This window comes from Chlorocebus sabaeus, chromosome 14, assembly GCF_047675955.1.
Source record: "Chlorocebus sabaeus isolate Y175 chromosome 14, mChlSab1.0.hap1, whole genome shotgun sequence".
Lineage (NCBI taxonomy): Eukaryota > Metazoa > Chordata > Mammalia > Primates > Cercopithecidae > Chlorocebus > Chlorocebus sabaeus.
This window is the reverse complement of record NC_132917.1, coordinates 98,151,805-98,163,811: the sequence shown is the minus strand read 5'-3', so window position 1 is coordinate 98,163,811 and position 12,007 is coordinate 98,151,805. Positions and strand designations below refer to the sequence as shown.

Below are 12,007 nucleotides of genomic sequence, written 5' to 3'. Positions count from 1 at the left end.
AACTCTACGAAGGGGGTCCATGCATTGTTCCCATTTCACAGAGGGGAAAGCAGGGACAGAGACGATTGTTTAGCCAGCAACTGTGGAGGTGGCTCTTGAGTGGGCAGTCTGACCCGGGGCCATGCCCCTCATGGCCTCGCACTTGCCTACTGGGCCAGCAGCTGAACGGGAAGCAAAGCTTATGTAGAAAGTTGGAAAGTCTTTTAGAGAAAGCTGATGAGATGACAAGTCACCCTGCCATGGTGTGTGGGTGGCCTGGAACAGGAAGTGCTTACCGCTGGGGTGCATCTGCTCTTGGCCGTGGAGGGCAGCAGGCTGGCCGGCGCTCATTTGGCTGGGCCAGGAGCAACCCTCCACTCCCAGCCTATCCTCTGTGTGTGTATGTGTGTGTGTCTGTGGGTGTGTTTCTGTGTGTGGTATCTCTGTGTGTCTGTGGATGTGTGTATGTGTGTCTGTGTGTGGTATCTGTGCGTCTCTGTGTTTGTGCGTCTATAGGTGTATCTGTGTATATATACCTGTGTGTGTGTGTGTATGCCTATGGGTGGGTGTTTCTGTGTGTGTCTGTATGTCCATGGGTGTGTGTATCTGTGTTTGTCTCTTTGTGTGTGTGCCTATGGGTGTGTGTTTCTGTGTGTGTATGTGTATCCTGGTGTGTCTATGGGTGTGTGTCTGTGGTTGTGTGTATCTGCGTGTGTGTTTCTATATGGGGTGTCTCTGTGTTTATGTGTGTCTGTAGTATCTCTGTGTCTCTGTGTGTGTGTCTATGGGTATGTGTCTCTGTGTGGTATCTGTGTGTGTCTGTGGGTGTGTGTGGTATCTCTGTCTCTCTGGGTATGTGTATCTCTGTGTGTCTCTGTGTGTATGTATCTATGGGTGTATGTATCTGTGTCTCTGTGTGTGGTATCTCACTGTGTGTCTCTGTGTATGTGTGTCTGTGTGTGTGTGACTCTGTGGTATCTCACTGTGTATCTCTGTGTGTGTATGTCTGTGGGTGTGTATATCTGTGTGTGGCATCTCACTGTGTGTCTCTGTGTGTGTGTGTCTGTGGGTGTGTATATCTGTGTGTGGTATCTGTGTGTCTCTGTGTGTGTGTGTCTGTGGGTGTATATATCTGCGTGTGGTATCTCTCTGTGTCTGTGTATGTCTGTCTGTGGGTGTGTATATCTGTGTGTGGTATCTCTGTGTGTCTCTGTGTGTCTCTGTGTATGTGTGTCTGTGGGTGTGTATATCTGTGTGTGGTATCTCTCTGTGTGTCTCTGTGTGTGTGTGTCTGTGGGTGTGTATATGTGTGTGTGGTATCTGTGTGTCTCTGTGTGTATGTGTCTGTGGGTGTGTATATCTGTGTGTGGTATCTGTGTGTCTCTGTGTATGTGTGTCTGTGGGTGTGTATATCTGTGTGTGGTATCTGTGTGTCTCTGTGTTTGTGTGTCTGTGGGTGTGTATATCTGTGTGTGGTATCTCTCCGTGTGTCTCTGTGTGTATGTGTCTATGGGTGTGTGATCTCAAGGACTAAGAGACCTTTGGGGGCCCCTTCTAGAGCTGAGGCAGCAAAGCTGCCCAGAAATTGGGCCCCAGCCAAGCAGAGCCACTGAGGTCGGAGCCACCGAGGTCGGGCGGCCAACACTGAACAGGTGGGCGCCCGGGGCCCTGTGCGGAGGTTAATGCAGCCGCAGTGTGCAGGCTCAGGCAGCAGGTGGCAGCGTGACCCTCAGCCATGCCACGTTACCTGTGAGCCAGCAGAGCAGGGAGTTCCGCTTGCCAGGCGGACACCCGACCTGGACTGAAGGCACTGGAGCAAAAGAGAAGGTCAGTGATGGGCACAGTCAGGAGACAGGACACGGAGCCACAGGCACAGGACAGAGGCAGACCTGACGGGGCCAGGCTGCTTTGGGCAGAGACGGGCCCAGTGGAGAAAGGGACGGGGCTCTGATGGGAAGGGTGCTCAGGGCACAGCAATGAGCCCTGTGCGGAGATGGGCAGAAGCTGGCTGAGTATGCCCAGTCATCTCCCCTCCCTTCTGGCCACACTAAGTGGGAACAGAGAAGTGACTACGGGTGGAGGGACCAGGCCTCTGAGGCTTCGTTGCACAAGCAGTGCCTGGGGGAGGCCTCCCGTGCCTGCCCGCCCTTCTGAACGAGATTTCCTCAAGCTGAACAGAGAACAGCTGCTCTTGGAGGCACAGGAAGTCCTCCCCAGGCCTCAGGCATCTGGCAGGGTCCACCTGCTCAGAGCCCCTCTCTGGGGCCCTGTCTGTCCCCTGCCCAGGGAGCCTGCCATGCCCCACTCATCTGGTGGAGGGGCCGACGACATGGTGGATAAGCTGAGCTGGGTGTCAATATTCATGGGTGCCCTACCGCCATGCCCCCTCGGGGTCCTTTCTGTCAAAGGACAATGAGAGGCACAGCACAGAGCTGCTCTGGGAACTGCAGCACGTACCCCACTGGCGTGGCCTGTTCTCTAGCACCAAAGTGGACTTTCTCTCTCTACCCTGCAGCAACCTCGCCCCAGGACCGAAGGCTGGAGAGGAGCAAGGAGATGAGCTGGCGAGACCTGGGCCTGCAGGGCCTTGTCTGCAGGGCTCTGCGGAGAAAGCCTGAGCCACTCAGCACCGGAGAGGGCACTGGGGCGGCCAGAGCGGCGCATCCCCACACCTTCCATCACACCTCTCGGGGTGTCCAGTCTCCCTTCTGTCTGTCCCCAAGGCCCTTTATTCCATCGGAGCTGACGTCTAACCAAAACCCAGTAGCCGTGTCCCTCGGAAAGCCAAACCCATCTGTAGCCTGCCCTGACAAACAGGCCCTCGCCTGGCTCCTGACCTCAGGCACTTCGGACGCACAGACTCCCCTCCTGTCCTCAGGAGCAGGGCCCTGGGCCTTCCTCCCCACAGGCCTCCTCCCCAGGCAGGCTGGTCTCCTCACCACCTCTGGACATGCCCTCCGCTGCCTCCCGGCCTTTGCTCTAAAATCCCTCTCTCCTCTCTTCCCCTCCAGTTTCTGGACCTCATCCAAAGGGGCAGCTCCCTCTGCTCCTCCACACCACCCGCTCCGGGCCCTGGCGGTCCCACCTCACAAGCCTCCCTCTGCCCCAGCCAACTGGCTATGAGCTCTCGGCCCACCCTCGGTTCTGGTGTCTGTCCACGGCTCCCCAGCTGCAGGGGGCCAGAGTGCAGCACAGACCCTGCCCAACCACTCACCGGAGGGGACCGAGGTCAGGGCCATAGTCCCATAGTAGGAAAAGGCGCCCGTCTCAAACTTCATGTTCTCCTTCCCTGCCTCCACCTCCACCTTCCCCTGAAAACACACAGGGCTGGGGTTAGAGACAGAGTGAGGGAGGAAAGAAAGGATGAGGCAGGAGGGGGAGTGAGGAAGAAGGGATGGTGGGGCAGGAGGAAGGGCCGGTACTGGAGCCCTGGAGAGCTCAGGGGCCTGACCTGTGAGATTAAGGGAGAGCACAGCCCCTCCTTCATCCTCTCAGGGAGAGGACAGTCACGTGGGGCAGGCGGGGCTCGGGGCAGGTGGCAGGCTCCCCAGGCCGGGAAGCCATGTACCTCCGCAGCAGGTGGGAAAGAGGGCCCGAGGGGTGCTGCGGTGCCAGGGGGAGCAGGCGGCAGGCCCAGGGCTGAGTGGGCTCACCTGCAGGATGAGGATGAAGTAGTCGGCCGGCTTATTTCGGGTGTACAGGTAATGGCGGGCGTAGTACTTATTATGCTCATCAAACTTGAGTTCCTGAATGACATCTGGGTACTTGAGCAGCCGCAGCAGGATCTTCTCTGATATCAGGGAGGGGCTAAACTGGGGAACCTCTGTAGGAGGACAGAGAGGAGACCTTACACGGGGCTGGCCAGGTGACCCTAAAGCTCGATCACCGCTGTGCGTCTACCCCAACCACAGTAGCCGCGCTGTGGTCAGACTCCCTCCCTGCTCGGCCGGCCCTCAGTTCTGTACCTCCCTGGGGAGGGAGCACGCTTGGCTTCTGACTGGTTGACCCGAGGCTGCCTGCCTGCCCGGGCTTGAACAGTGGCTCCTGCAAGAACAGCACGTGACCTTGGGCAAATTACATAACCCGCACCTCAGTTTCCTCATCTGTAATATGGGGGTAAGAGCTTCACAGGGTGGTTGTGGGGGCGAATGGGATGGCACATGGACAGCGCTTGGTATATGTGACTATAATTATTGCATCAGCATCGATATCCCACAGGAAAAATAATGGAGAGGGAATTACCATCCCTTTAGCAAGGAGTGGGAAGGAAGATGAATTGGGTGGGGTGGGGGAGGGGGCAGAGCGGGCAGAACAGAACCTGTCACCCAAGTCCCCAAAGAGCTTTGAATCAGGGCTGAAAAGAGAAATGTCTCGGAACTAGAGGTGAATTCCTGCAGGAACCAGCACACGTCTGCAGAGGGGAGGGCTGGAGAGATGAGAGCAGAGCTGGATGCAAGCTCCTCAGAGTGGGTGAGCGCACGAGGGGTTCAGCCGCACCCAGCAAGCCTGCAGAAGGGGAAGGATCCCTTCTTCCCATTCCACAAGCCCTGATGGGCCTGGCCAGCCCAGGGGCCCCCCTCAGTGGTTATTTTCTTTTTTGTTGTTTTTGAGGCAGAATCTTGTTCTGTGGCCCAGGCTGAGTGCAGTGGCGCATTCAGAACTCACTGCAGCTTCAAACTCCTGGGCTCAAGCGGTCCTCCCACCTCAGCCTCCTGAGTAGCTGGGACCACAGGCATGCAACTGTCCCATCTCACAGCCTCCTGAGTAGCTGGGACTACAGGAGGGCACCACCATGCCTGGCTTTTGTATTTTTTGTGGAGATGAGGTCTTGCCATGTTGCTCAGGCTGGTCTTGAACTCCTGGGCTCATGCAATCCTCCTGCCTTGGCCTCCCAAAGTGCTGGGATTACAGGTGTGAGCCATAGTGCCTAGTCATTATTTCCCAAACTATTAACTATAATAACTGGGATGCTTCCTAGAAGTTTGCAGTAGCCGCCCATTAATGGCAAACGAATCACAGGGAGATCCCTGGGGGTGGAGTAGGCACCTGGCCCCTTCCAGGGGTGGCTGTGTTGTCTCTGCACCCCTCACCTGCTGCAGCCCTCATCCTACGGGGGGAAAGTAGCCAGAGACCCAGGACTTCTCCCCCTGTGACCGTATTTCCACCAAGACCGGAAGGTCCTCCCCCCGCTCCTACCTGTGGCTAGGAAGCGATGAGCAGCCAGGAGGAGCTGCGGGGAGATTTTCACTTTGAGCTCACTGTCCGTATCCTTGAAGGCGGAGAAGTCGCGCTTGTTCTTCTCGGACACCCGCTTCCGGCTTCGGTTGTCGGCTGCCAGAGGAAGAGCGTGGAATTGAGAACACAAACCCCGGAGGACTCAGGAAGAGACCCGCCCCGCAGCTCCTGCTCTCCAGCCCCTAGTCCCACGCAGGAGCAGCGGGCTCTGGCTGGTAGGATCCCAGGGTGACGCCAAGGCACAGAGGCCGAGGGTGAAGGCAGCCTCCGGGCAATGCTCTCAGTAACCTGCTCCCTGCTCACCGCGGCCAGTGCAGGGCACCTGGCCACCGGGCCTTGGGATGCTAGGCCTCCTGTGTCCTGCACTATGGCCCTTCCAGCGAGGGACACCAGGTTTCGATCCAAGCAGGAAAGGGGTCCTGAGCCCCGTGGAGGGCTGGACTCACTGTACATGTCGGACTCATCCAGGATCTCTGACTTGATGATCTCCTCGATCACGTCCTCCAGGGTGACCAGGCCCAGGACCTCGTAGAAGGGGTCACCCTCACCCTCGTTGTTTACCTTCTGCACGATGGCCAGGTGGGACTTCCCTGTGGGACAAAGAAGCAGGTCAGGCAAGAGTCCAGAGGCCAGTCATGAGACTCCCTCAACCAAAACATTAACTCTAGATGTAGGGTCATAAGTCACCAGGATGGGGTCATGGAGGTTTTTCTCTTTTGCAACTTTCCTGACATTTCTACTACAAACAGACATTGCTTTTATGAAAAGGAAAACTAAAAGTAATTTTTAAAAGCATTTCGTTAAGGACCCCTTTTTTGTTTTTGTGGGGGAAGGACAGGGTCTAGCTCTGTTACCCAGGTTGGAGTGCAGTGGCACAATCATAGCTCACTGCAGCCTCCAACTCCTGGGCTCAAGAGATCCTCCCACCTCAGCCTTCCGAGTAGCTGAGACCACAGGTGTGCTCCACCATGCCTGGCTAACTCTTTTATTTTTTGTAGAAATGGGTCTCACTATGTTGCTCTGCCTGGTCTCAAACTCCTGGCTCAAGCAGTCCTCCCGTCTCAGCCTCCCAATGTGCTGGGGATACAGGCATGAGCCACCATGCCAGGCCAGGACTACTTGTTTAAATAGGATAAAAATGAGGGCCGGGCATGGTGGTTCAAGCCTATAATCCCAGGACTTTGGGAGGCCGAGGCGGGCGCATCATGAGGTTAGGAGACCGAGACCATCCTGGTTAACATAGTGAAACCCTGCTCTACTAAAAAAAAAAAAATACAAAAATTAGCTGGGTGTGGTGGCGGCGCCTGTAGTCCCAGCTACTCGGGAGGCTGAGGCACGAGAATGGCGTGAACCCGGGAGGTGGAGCTTGCAGTGAGCCAATATTGCGTCACTGCACTCCAGCCTGGGTGACAGAGTGAGACTCCATCTCAAAAATAAATAAATAGGCCGGGCGCGGTGGCTCACGCCTGTAATCCCAGCACTTTGGGAGGCCGAGACGGGCGGATCACAAGGTCAGGAGATCGAGACCATCCTGGCGAACACGGTGAAACCCCGTCTCTACTAAAAAAATACAAAAAAATAGCCGGGCGAGGTGGCGGGCGCCTGTAGTCCCAGCTACTCGGGAGGCTGAGGCAGGAGAATGGTGTGAACCCGGGAGGCGGAGCTTGCAGTGAGCCGAGTTCGTGCCACTGCACTCCAGCCTGGGCGACAGAGCAAAGACTCCGTCTCAAAAAAAAAAAAATAAATAAATAAATAAATAAATAGGATAAAAATGGCAACACTGGGAGCGGTGGCTCACACCTGTAATCCCAGCCCCTTGCAGGGCTGAAGCAGGCAGATTGCTTGAGGTCAGGAGTTTGAGAGCAGCCTGGACAACATGGTTGTCTCTACTCAAAATACAAAAATTAGCCAGGCAAGGGAGTACACACCTGTAGTCCCAGCTACTCGGGAGGCTGAGGCAGGAGAATTGCTTGAACCCAGGAGGCAGAGGTTGCAGCGAGCCGAGATCGTGCCACCGCACTCCAGCCTGGGCAACAGAGCAAGACTCTGTCTCATAAAAAAAAAAAAAAAAAGGAAAAAAGAAAAAAAGACCCTGCCTGGTGCCACTTATCAGGGGCTTCTGGGACCCTGGGGGAGGGGAAAGACCCAAACTGACAAAGGCCCAGAGTGGCCAAGCACTGTGATTAGGCGGGGCAGAGACTACAGTCAGAGAGGGGCCACCCCCTCAACCAAAGGGAGGGAAGGAGGCTGAGGTGGGGCAGGACCCTCCACTGAAACCTTGTGGGGTGGCGGGTCTTCCCAGACCCGTTTTTGAAGGCCACACCCTGCTCTTATGGCCCCAGCCCCAGCGAGTGGCAACAGGGGCCAGCCAAGAAGGGCCGGGTCCACAGTCTAGGTGGGATGAATCCTGTGTGCCGTGCCCTACTCGCAGGAACACAGGTTTGGAGCAGCCTAGGAAGAAAGGCCCCCGGAAATCTGGGAAGGTCAAGTCAGGGTCTTCTGCATGGCTTCCCCTTCACAATCCAAGGGCCTCGCTCTGGGGACTAAAGAACTCATCCTAAATACCCTCAGTGGAGGATGTTTTCCAGGTCTTCAAGGCCACAGAAAATCCCCCAGCCCAAGATGGGCTGTCAGAACTTCTAAGGGCCTCTTAGGGAAAACAGAGAGAATCCAAGGTCTCACGACTAAAGTACAGATTCTCACAATACACTCCATGTGCCGGGGCCGAGTACGGCATTGTGAAAGCTTTTCACACACATGCCGGGGCAATGATATATGTATTTCCCACTACAGGTTCTGGTCGAAAAACGTTTAGTGTATTGCCAGAGTCGTGGCTGGACTCGACTGAAAATTCCCCAGTATCGGCCGGTCGCCGTGGCTCATGCCTGTAATCCCAGCACTTTGGGAGGCCGAGGCGGGCGGATCACGAGGTCAGGAGATCGAGACCATCCTGGCTAACACGGTGAAACCCCGTCTCTACTAAAAAATACAAAAAAACTAGCCGGGCGAGGTGGCGGGCGCCTGTAGTCCCAGCTACTTGGGAGGCTGAGGCAGGAGAATGGCGTGAACCCGGGAGGCGGAGCTTGCAGTGAGCCGGGATCGCGCCACTGCACTCCAGCCTGGGTGACAGAGCGAGACTCCGTCTCAAAAAAAAAAAAAAAAAAAAAAAAGGAAAAAAGAAAATTCCTCAGTATATTCCTAGAGATGAGCCAACGAGTTCATGAGATCTGTGAGGCCCTCCAGCAGGGCGGCAGCAGGCCAGGCCAGGACCCCAGGGTTTGCCCCCAGGCCTCTGTGCCTGCTGGAGGCTGTCCATACAGGAGTGCCCTCGAGAAAGACAGTGCCTGGAAGGGCCCGGGCATCCAGCTAAACGATGTCACCACATGGGGATGGGAATTAAAGCAAGGCGGCTTTGACAGGCTGAGTATCCCTTATTCCTCACTGGGGAGCAGAAGTGTTTCAGATTTCTGATTTTTTTGGATTTTGGAATATTTGCAGAATACACACCACTGAGCCCCCCAAATCTGAAAATCTGAACTACACAACGCTCCAGTGAGCATTTCTTTTGAGCATCATGTTGGTACTCAAAAAGTTTTGGATTTTCGAGCATTTGGGATTTTGGATTTTTGGATTCGGGATGCCCAACCTGTACCCCCTTTCAGATGGGCACCCTCTAAAAAGCCTGGTAATGCCCAGTTATGGCGGAGGATGGGGAAGACAGACAGGCCCTCACACGTATCTGGTTGGTGGCCAGGTAAAAGGGTACAACATTTCAGGGGGCCAGTTGGTCAGGATGTCACAAAATCAAGGGTTCCTAACCTTGGACTTGGAAGGTCCACTTCTAGGAACTTACCCTAGGGAGAGGCAACCTTCACAAAAGACACAAGAGAAGGGGGCTCTTGGCAACATTCTTTTTAACAGCCCTAAACCAGAAACAACCTAAAGAAATAGCAGCAGGGCACAGGGACTCAACAGGGGCCACAGCTACTCAAGGGAGAACATGGCGGAGGTGGATGAATGAAGTGCAGAACGAAATCCAAGATACGCTACCAGTGAAAAAGCAAGTCACAGAACGGAATGCATGGAGCCACCTGCCTGCACAGAAACAAAGCGGGTGTGTAGGCTTCAACTGCCCTGGAAGTGTCCGGAAGCAGTAAGAGTGGTCACCTTTGAGGGTATTTGGAGTTTGGGAAGGAGGCTATTATGCCTCTCTGTATACCCTTCTATACTGTTATATTTGATGGGCATATTTTACTTTTATAATTTAAAAACAAAACAGGCAAAATTAAGGGGGAAAACAAAATTAAGGAGAAGAAAGGGAAACTGGTGAGAGTCTCCAGGGTGGACAAGGGCCATCTGTGCCTTCCAATGCCACAGAGCGAGCCCCAGGCAATGGGGGTGTGTCCTTTGACAAGGTTCAGTGAGCGGAACCTTGTTCAGACCCCCAAAGTCAGAAAACAACCTCCCCATTACATTCACATCCCTAATTACTCCACAGGCTCACACCAAATCCTGACCAATGAAACGTTCCCTCACAGTGCAAGGCTGGTGGCCTCTCTCTTTATTTTTTTTGAGACAGAGTCTCGCTCTGTAGCCCGGGCTGGAGTGGCCCAGGCTGGAGTGCAGTGGTACAATCTCAGCTCACTGCAACCTTCACCTCCTGGGTTCAAACGATTCTCCTGTCTCAGCCTCCTGAGTAGCTGGGTGCACACCACCATACCTGGCTAATTTTGCATTTTTAGTAGCGACGGGGTTTTGCCATGTTGGCCAGGCTGGTCTCGAACTCCTGACCTCAAGTGATCCTTCTGCCTCGGCCTCCCAGGGTGCTGGGATTACAGATGTGAGCCACCGCGTCCCGCCTGGCAGCCTCTCTTAAAGTGGAAACAGCCCTGCTGCGGATGAGATGACCTGATTCCCTGAGCAAGGTCTTGATACCACTCTCAGCCCCCCGCCTCCTCTCTGAGGCCCCTTGGTGGGATCCACTGCTGTGTGTGTGCACCCTCGGGTGGTGGCCAGCTGCACGACAGGCACCTTGTAGGTGTGCAGCCCTGGGCACCGTGTACACGTGCACCCCTCCTCTGCAAGTTGAGCTTTGGGCACCGGCTGATGGCTGGCCAGCTGGGGTTCCGCACGGAGGTTCCAGCCTAAGGGGCCAGTCAGTCACCCTCTGCAGGGTGAGCTTTGGGTCCCTGGGCTGTTTTTGCTTTTTTCTAATTTGTCTGTCCAGAGGGGACATCTTTTTGTCCTGGTAGAATCTTCCCCTCCCCGGGCCAGAGACCTCTGGTCAAGGTCACCAATGACCTCTCATGGTGGAGTGTCATTCTCTGATGACCTGCTGACCAACGGTCACTCCCTCCTTTCCCCCGGAAGCCCTTTCTGCCCTCCCAGTGCTCCTGACCTCGGGGGGCCGCTGCTTCTCCCTGACCACTTAATGCTAGAGAGACTCAGAACTCAGTCTGTACACCTGGTCCTTTGCCTAGCAACTTTAAATACAAGTGTACAAGTGTCCCAGATAAATCTCTGCAGCCCTGTCCTCTCCCGTGCCCTCCAGATTCCTCTATCCAAGTGCTGCCTGACGTCACTAATACCTTGAAATTAACACAGCCAAAACCCAGCTCATGCCCATCCCCCCAGCACTCCTGTCTCCCTTCAGGGCAGCTCTGTCCCAGTTACCAAGCCCACGGGACAGTGAGCCTGACCTCCTCTTTCTTTTTTTTTTGAGATGTAGTCTTCCTCTGTCACCAGGCTGGAGTACAGTGGTGCAATCTCAGCTCACTGCAGCCTCCACTTAGCAGGTTCAAGCGATTCTCCTGCCTCAGCCTACCAAGTAGCTGGGATTACAGATGCCTACCACCACGCCCAGCTAATTTTTTGTATTTTTTAGTAGAGATGGGGTTTCACCATGTTGGCCAGGCTGGTCATGAACTCCTGACCTCAGGTGATCCACCCTCCTCAGCCTCCCAGAGTGCTGGGATTACAGGTGTGAGCCACCGTGACCAGTCCCTCCTGTCTTTCTTTGTGCCTCTACAACCATTTGGCAGGAGGAGAAAAGTAACCAGTGAGGGAAAGGGGAGCGGGGAAGAGGAAGGGAGGCCAAAGACGGAAAGAATTATCGTAGATTTTAGTAATTTAGAAGTTTCTATACTTCGGAAATTACTGCTAACTGATTTAACATCTAAAACAAGAAGATCAATTTAGAACTTATATTTAGGATTCTCATTGTATAAATTCTAATAAAATTATATTTTGTGTGTGTGTGTGTGTTTGAGATGGAATCTCACTCAGTGCAGTGGTGCGATCTCAGCTCACTGCAATCTCCACCTCGCAGGTTCCAGTGATTCTCCTGCCTCAGTCTCCTGAGTAGCTGGGATTACAGGCACCCATCACCACACTCGGCTAATTTTTTGTATTTTTATTAGAGATGGGGTTTCACCATGTTGGCCAGGCTAGTCTCGTGCTTCTGACCTCAAGTGTTCAGCCCGCCTCAGCCTCCCAAAGTGCTGAGATTTCAGGCGTGAGTCACTGCGCCTGGCCATAAAATTGTGGGGTTTTTGATGTTGTTGTTGTTGTTGTTTGAGATGAAGTTTCACTCTTGTTGCCCAGGCTGTAGTGCAATCGATCTTGGCTCACTGCAACCTCTGCCTCCCAGGCTCATGAAATTCTCCTGTCTAGGCCGGGCGCGGTGGCTCACGCCTGTAATCGCAGCACTTTGGGAGGCCGAGGCGGGCGGATCACAAGGTCAGGAGATCGAGACCATGGTGAAACCTCGTCTCTTCTAAAAATAGAAAAAATT

At 54.5% G+C, this 12,007-nt stretch overlaps 1 protein-coding gene across 1 annotated transcript in view; it reads right to left on the bottom strand.

The window, feature by feature from the left end:
• Positions 1 to 12,007, bottom strand: part of CNNM4 (cyclin and CBS domain divalent metal cation transport mediator 4) — a 53,441-nt gene that overhangs the window by 12,191 nt on the left and 29,243 nt on the right. The window contains exons 2-5 of the mRNA XM_008008033.3: positions 5,661 to 5,804; positions 5,176 to 5,310; positions 3,633 to 3,802; positions 3,194 to 3,290 (exon numbers count right to left, since the gene is read on the bottom strand). Coding sequence (XP_008006224.2) covers positions 3,194 to 3,290; positions 3,633 to 3,802; positions 5,176 to 5,310; positions 5,661 to 5,804 — 546 coding nt within the window. The remainder of the gene's footprint in view (positions 1 to 3,193; positions 3,291 to 3,632; positions 3,803 to 5,175; positions 5,311 to 5,660; positions 5,805 to 12,007) is intronic.